This window comes from Pristis pectinata, chromosome 5 (assembly GCF_009764475.1).
Source record: "Pristis pectinata isolate sPriPec2 chromosome 5, sPriPec2.1.pri, whole genome shotgun sequence".
In the NCBI taxonomy this organism is placed as follows: domain Eukaryota; kingdom Metazoa; phylum Chordata; class Chondrichthyes; order Rhinopristiformes; family Pristidae; genus Pristis; species Pristis pectinata.
The window spans coordinates 4,506,119-4,513,859 of NC_067409.1; the positions used below are offsets into that span (position 1 = coordinate 4,506,119).

Genomic DNA, 7,741 nt, shown 5'->3' on the forward strand with positions numbered 1-7,741 from the left:
CCGTGCTATATGACCCGATGACTGTACGAAGGGTTAGGGTTTGAGTACTCCACACACCGCATTACAGGAAGGATGTGATTGCACCAAGAGGCTATAGAGGAGATCCAAGAACAGAAAAATTGTAACCGTGAGGGAAGGTTGGGTTGGCTGGGGCTGTTTTCTTTGGAGCAGAGGAGATGGCGGGAACTTTATGAGCACAGAGAGATTAGAAAGGAAGGACCCATTTCCCTTAGGAGTGGAGACAAAAATCAGGAAGGATGGATATAAAGTAACGTAGAAGTATTGGAGGGAAAAGGGGAATAATACTTTCACCAGGAGGGTGGTGGGGATCTGGATCTCACTGCCTGAGAGACGGGGTGGTGGCAGAAACCTTCACCACACTTAAATGGGACTTCAAGAGCTGAGACCTGCAGGGCCACAGGCTCGGTGCAGGAAGTTTACTGTGTATGATAGGAGTTTATAAAATTGTGAGAAGCATCGATAGGGTAGACAGTCAGAATCCTTTTCCCAGGGTAGAAATGTCAATTAGTAGAGGGCATGCATTTAAGGTGAGAGGGGGTATTGGTATTGGTTTATTATTGTCACTTGTACCGAGGTGCAGTGAAAAACTTGTCTTGCAAACCGATCGTACAGGTCAATTCATTACACAGTGCAGTTACATTGGGTTAGTACAGAGTGCATTGATGTAGTACAGGTAAGAACAATAACAGTGCAGAGTAAAGATGTGCGGGGAAAGTTTTTACACACAGAGAGCGGTGGGTGCCCGGAACGGTGGTGGAAGCAGATACAATAGTTGTGTTTCAGATACTTTTAGATACATGTGAATGTGCTGGGAATGGAGGGAGATGGATCATGTACCATCAGAAAGGATTTAGTTTAATTCAGCATCGTGTTCGGCACAGACGTGGTGGACTGAAGGGCCTGTTCCTGTGCTGTACTGTTCTCTGTTCTATGTTCTACCAGGTTTTTTTGACCAGGATGGACATAATGAGCACCCTTTGGTGTCATAAACTTTCTCTGTGATTCTACATGCTTCATACTCTGTTGGCTCGTCGTTCACTCTGAAATGTTTTGATCAATGTTATTGCTTTAGATGTGTAAACGCGAAATCCATGACCCTACCTGAATCATCTGAATCAAGTTCAGGTACCAGGGGCATCATCTGGTCACTTCCAGCTCCATACTGTTGTACTGTGAAAACAGAGGGAGACTCTCGCTCAACATCCATACAGCAATACATCAAACTGCCACACATGGCCTCAAACAATACAATGCGGTGTTGGCAAGTCCTTCAATGGTTCAATGCGCTCTGTACTAACTCAATGTAACTGCACCATGTAATGAATTGACCTGTACGATCGGTATGCAAGACAAGTTTTTCACTGTACCTCAGTACAAGTGACAATAATAAACCAATGCCAATACCAATTTCCTAGGACACCCTGCAACAAAGGCAGATGATAGATCTGCTCCAGATAGATAACTCCAGCTCATTAACTCTGCATCTCAGAGAACTTGTCCTCAGAGTCGATGAGCTGGAGTTGGAGGAGCAGATAATGCAGAGCCATCAGGCAGGGGATGTTTTGCCCTGATAGTTTGATTCAGCTGCCAGTAACATCCTTTAGATCAGGTAATGATACATGTCTGGTTGGGTCAGGAACAGGGCATTGCAACTATGGCTCATGTGGTTAAGGTATCCCCAGTGCTGCCTCTCAGAAGCTCCACTGGGACAACTGAGGAGGTAGAACTGAAACGACTACAGGCAGTAAGTTGCCCGGGCCATGTGGCCCAGGGACAAACAACTCAAATGGCTAAATATCAATGCACAGTTGAAACTCATTGGGGTGCAGTTTGAGCATCATGATCCTTCCTGGGAGTGTTGTATTGTTAAAATAATGATGGAACTGTGAGCTCAAACCTCATTATGCCTAGTTGAGAATTTGAATGCAGTTTTAAGTAAAGCAAGACATGAAAAACAGGGAAGAATAAATGTTGGAACAAAGCTGTTGGATGTCACAGAAAGAACATTGCTTCACTCAAGGTAGCACCGAAAAACCACCGGAACATGACGTGGTTTTGCAGACAAAGTGTGAATCACATTATTGCAGTCTGAGACTTTGAATTTAGTTTCAAAATCAATAAAGGTGCTTTCATTTTTGGGGGGGGGGGGTAATAATGAAAGTGGTCACTGGTAGAGATTGCTGTCAATCATACCTTTTAAGGAGGTACGCGTGCCACATCTTCCTGTTTCCATTTGCTCTCTCGCGGATATGTTGCCTCTTAACTGTCTCTGCCAGGGGCATTAAGCAGCCCCTGGGGGTTCTCCGAGGTAGACAATGAGTTTACTCTTGTCAGAGACACAAACCTGCAGCTGATGAACCATAACCAGCCACCTCCTCTCCTGCACTGTGCGTGGAATGGGGTCTATTCAGGAATTTCTGACACTAACTGTGGCAGGACAACAGTGTGGGTCAGTGATCTCAACCACTTCACCGTCAGTGCGGAGTGGCATGTAATGCAATCCCTCGTCCTCTCATCGGCCATTCCGTAACATCCTGATGAACGTGACTGCATTTGACAACTCACCATCAGAGATATCAGTGATGGCGTATTGGCTAATATCTGAATCATCCAAGTCCGGCTCAGGCACCAGGGGAGACATCTGGTCACTTCCATACAGTTGCACTGTGAAAACAGAGGGAGACTCTCGCTCAGCATCCGCACAGCAATACATCAAACTGCCACACATGGCCTCAAATGATACAATGTGGTATTGGCAAGTCCTTTGATGGTTCAAATCTCAAAATTTTTTATTAGCCAACCAAGTTGGGCTTCAAGATCGCTCAAGTGGGCTTGCTATCCATTCTGAAATATCCTGGCCAACTCATTGTTCTTGATGACTCACTGCTGGAGATGTTAGTAATGGTGCAACGGCAAACTCCATGGGCCTACCTGAGTCATCAAGATCCAGCTGAGGTAGCAGGGGCATCATCTGCTCACCTCCATTCCCAGCCGGTTGCACTGTGAAAACAGAGGGAGGTTCCAATGGAACATGCACATGGTAGTAAATCAAAGACCTGTACATCCTGTAGAATAGAGAGATCTAGGGCTACAAGTACATGGTTGTAGAACAGAGAGACCTAGGCATACACGTACATAGCTCCCTGAAAGTGGTGACACAGGTAGACAGGGCGGTGAAGAAGGTGTTTGCCACGCTGGCCTTCATCAGTCGGGGCACTGAGTACAAGAGTTGGGATGTCATGTTACAACTGTACAAGACGTGGGTGAGACCGCACTTGGAGCATCGTGTGCAGTTCTAGCCTCCCAGCTATAAGAAGGATGCCGTTAAGCTGGAAAGGATGCAGAAAAGATTCTCAAGGATGTTACTGGAACCGGAGGGCTTGAGTTATAGAGACTGGATAGGTTGCATTTTTTTTTCCCTGGAGTGCAGAAAGCTGAGGGGTGACCTTATGGAGGTATACAGAAACACGAGGGGAATGGATAAGGTCACTGTCTTTTTCCCAGGATAGGAGAGTCTAGAACTAAAGGGCAGAGATTTAAGGTGAAAGGGAAAAGACTTAAGGGGGACCTGAGGGGCAAATTTTTCACACAGAGGGTGGTGGGTATAGGGAACGAGCTGCCAGAGGAAGTGACAGAGACGGATATAATTGCAATGTTTAAAAGACAATTGGACAGGTACATGGATAGGAAAGGTTTAGAGAGATATGGGCCAAACGCAGGCAAATGGGACTAGCTTAGGTAGGCACCTTGGTCAGCATGGATGAGTTGGGCCGAAGGGCCTGTTTCCATGCTGAATGACTCTACGAATCTACGAGTCTTGAATTCTGACCTCAAATTGTACAATGTACCATTTTAATCTTTTTTCGCCACCAAATGAACTTCATAATCACTTATTGACTTGTTCACATTGTTCGTGCAGAAGAATCTAGATCAAGAACTTTGCTTTGGATTCAGAAATGGTGTAAGAGGTAAAATCCATCGTCCTACCTGAGTCATCGAGATCCAGCTGAGGTACCAGGGGCATCATCTGCTCAACTCCGTCGCCACCCTGTTGCACTGTGAAAACAGAGGGAGGTTCCAATTCAATGTCGGTGAAAACCTCAGAGAAACCAAACCCAAACTGGGTGAGTGCTTTGCAGAGCACCTGTGTTCAGTCCGCAGGGTGACCTTGATCTTACAGTTGCCTGTCACTTTAATACACCATCCAACTCCCGCCTTGACCTCTCAGTCTGTGCATCCCCCCCCCCCCCCCCCCCCCCAACACTGTTACAATGAGGCCCAACGCAAAGCTGAGGAACAGCATCCGACTTCTGTCTGGGCACTGTGCAACCTTCCAGAATCAATTTTGAATTCTCCAGCTTTGGGTAACTCACTCTCTCTGTCAGAACTGGTGTTGCTGCCTGTTATCATTTTGGCTCAGTGTTTGATATTCTATTTGTATAGTCTGACCTCCTGAGTATGTCCTGCAGCCTCACTATTAACCAACACACAGACCAAGAAACGTAAAGTGCTCGTAACCCATTGACACATTTGGCCTCACCCTATCAGAGATGCTCCTTCTGTTCTACTCACCCCTTCCCCACCCTCTCTGCAAATCAAACCAACTTGTTTCTTTTGTCTTCTTCCCTAGTTCTAACAGAAGTCCTGGACCTGAAACGTGTTTCTCTTTCCGCAGATGCTTCTACTGAGGATTTCCTGCATTTTCTGTTTAATTTCAGGTTTCCATCATCAGCAATGTTTTGCTCTTGAAGACACAGGGGAAGGAATAGATTGCTAGTGGGAGAAGCTGTGAGAAAAGCCTCAAAAGCGTAAGGAGGTTCAGCTCACTCTAACAAACATCTACAGCCGTACTGTGGAAAGTATCCTGACTGGCTGCGTCGTGGTCTGGGATAGCAATCCGAATGCACAGGAACGTAAGCAGCAGCTAAGTGGTGGACTCTGCCCAACACATCACGGGCACATCCCTCCCCACCATCGAGAGTATCTACAGGAGCGGCTGCCTCAAGAAGGGAACACCCATCGTCAAAGATCCCCACCATCCGGGCCGTGCCATCTTCTCGCAGCTCCCATCAGGCAGGAGGTACAGAAGCCTGAAGTCCCACACCACCAGGTTCAGGAACAGCTACTTCCCTTCAACCATTGGGTTCTTGAACCGACCGGCACAACCCTAATCACGACCACAGCACAGCAACACTGTGACCACTTTGATCACTTTGCACTAAAATGGACTTTATTTTTGTTCTGATTGTGGTCTTTCTTGTAAAAATTGTGTATAATTTATGTTTTTCTTGTGAATGCTGCTTATCTGATGCTCTGTGCCTGTGATGCTGCTGCAAGTAAGTTTTTCATTGCACCTCTGCACACATGGACTTGTGCATGTGACAGTAAACTCAACTTTGAAACAAGATTTGCTTAAGGACACAATTTACATTATCTCTTCTTTAATCTGTGGATATTAGGCAGAACAGGGACTTTTCAAGGTGCAGAGTCCTTCCCCATTAAAACATCCTTTCTGTGAAGACTGGTGACACAGGACCAGCTGGACTGATCAGGTTAAGGTGCACGGACGTAAGGAATCGTCCATGAATTGCACTTGGAAAGAGACATCTTGGAAAGAGGGGGCTGCGTCAATCGATCGTCACCGGTCTGATTCCACTTTATAATGAAGGAGGCGGAGATCTGGGGGCAAACCTTGGATCTAGCAAAGAAACTAAAGACGGGTCAGGTGAATCTGTGCATAATGGGGCAACACCAGGTGAGTTGTGCCCAGGATGAAACTAAGAGCTAATGTGTGGGAGCTGAAGTAACAGTTAAGAGTTCAAAGCTTTATAAGATCACTAAAGTAGGCTGCAGGAGTGGAATTGTATTATAGTTCATAACATTTCCACCCATATAATCCTTTGGGACTTCCTTGTAATATTGATTTGCTCCTGGTAACTTATAACAACAGAACATAGAACAGAGAACATTACAGAACAGGAATAGGCCATTCGGCCCACAATGTCTGTGCTAACCATGACGCCAAATTAAACTAATTCCATCTGCCTGCACATGATCCACATCCCTCCATTCCCCGCATGTTCCTGAGCCTGTCTAAATACGTCTTAACCTCCACTAACGTGTCTGCTTCTACTACGTCCCCGGCAGCAAATCCCAGGCACCAATAAAACTTGCCCTACACATCTCCTTTAAACTTTCCCCCTCTCACCTTAAACCTATGCCTTCCAGTATTTGACATTTCCATCCTGGGAAAAAAAAATCTGGCCTTATCTATGCCTCTCATAATTTTATAAACCTCTTTTCAGGTCTCCTCTCAGCCTCCGATGCTCCGGAGAAAACAACCTAAGTTTGTCCAACCTCTCCTTGTACCCAACAGCTCTCAGCCCTATATTCTACTCTACTCCCTATACACTGATGACTGCATGGCCAGATTCTGCTCTAACTCCATCTACAAGTTTGCAGATGATACCACCGTTGTAGGCCGTATCTCAAATAATGATGAGTCAGGAGTACAGGAAGGAGATGGAGAGCTTAGTGACATGGTAACATGACAACAACCTTTCCCTCCATGTCAGCAAAACAAAAGAGCTGGTCATTAACTTCAGGAAGAGGGGCGGTGTACATGCCCCGGTTACATCAACGGTGCTGAGCTGAGAGGGTTGAGAGCTTCAAGTTCCTAGGAGTGAACATCACCAATAGTCTGTCCTGGTCCAACCACATAGACGCCACAGCCAAGAAAGCTCATCAGCACCTCTACTTCCTCAAGAGGCTAAAGAAATTTGGCATGTCCACTTTGACACTCACCAACTTTTATCGATGCACCATAGAAAGCATCCTATCTGGATGTATCACGGCTTGGTGTGGCAACTGCTCTGCCTGGGACTGGAAGAAACTGCAGATAGTTGTGGACACAGCCCAGCGCATCACAGAAACCAGCCTCCTCTTCATGGACTCTTGTCTATACCCCTCACTGCCTTGGTGAAGCAGCCAGCATAATCAAAGACCCCACCCACCTGGGTCATGTTCTATGTTCTAATAAGGATTAAATGCCAGTCCCACAGCAAAGTTAGCTGCGGAACCGCTCAGGTGACTTGATGCCAGTTGTGAAACATTCTGATGAAGGTTCGAGCTTTCGCTGACTTACAGTTATAGGTTCCAGCATTGCCACCGCTGCTTGCCGAAGAATCTGAATCGTCCGAGTCCAGCTGTGGCATCAGAGGTAACATCTGGTCACTTTCATCTGCACTTTGTTGCGCTGTGAAAATACAGACAAAACAGACTACCTCAACCAGACTTGCCTGTCAATAAATCACTCAACTCTACCCGCTGGTATCAGTACACAGCCACGAGCACAATAAACACCACTTCTGGAACTTTGAAGGTTCAAACCTGACCGCTTATTTTTCAGGCATCTCTCCCCCACCCTACACTTCAGCACCTTTGTTGATTCACGGAGAGCGAACCAAGTAATGGAGTAACTAACAGGCTCAGGTATATGTCAGTGGTTTGACCACGGCAGGCCAAGTAACAGAGAGGTGATGGGGCCTCTCTTGGTCACTCCAGCTCCCCATTTGCCCATCCACCAAACAGCCGCCTTGCAGAGCAACAAGACCTCCTATCTTGCCCACCCACTGGTGAGTGGTCTGTGCTCCTGGTGATCCGGGTGCTGTCTGAGAGAGTCAGCACAACGCTGGAGTGTTCAATAATTAATCCAACCGCG

The 7,741-nt window shown here is 46.5% G+C and overlaps 1 protein-coding gene across 1 annotated transcript in view; it reads right to left on the reverse strand.

Moving 5' to 3' along the window:
- The window catches only part of LOC127570215 (uncharacterized), a 57,513-nt gene extending 49,819 nt beyond the window's left edge, over nt 1-7,694 (reverse strand). Inside the window, exons 1-6 of the mRNA XM_052015503.1 lie at nt 7,650-7,694; nt 7,166-7,276; nt 4,009-4,077; nt 2,953-3,021; nt 2,587-2,685; nt 1,123-1,191 (exon numbers count right to left, since the gene is read on the reverse strand). Of these exons, the coding sequence (XP_051871463.1) occupies nt 1,123-1,191; nt 2,587-2,685; nt 2,953-3,021; nt 4,009-4,077; nt 7,166-7,247 (388 nt within the window). The 5' untranslated portion in view covers nt 7,248-7,276; nt 7,650-7,694. The remainder of the gene's footprint in view (nt 1-1,122; nt 1,192-2,586; nt 2,686-2,952; nt 3,022-4,008; nt 4,078-7,165; nt 7,277-7,649) is intronic.
- Nucleotides 7,695-7,741: the final 47 nt, after the last annotated feature.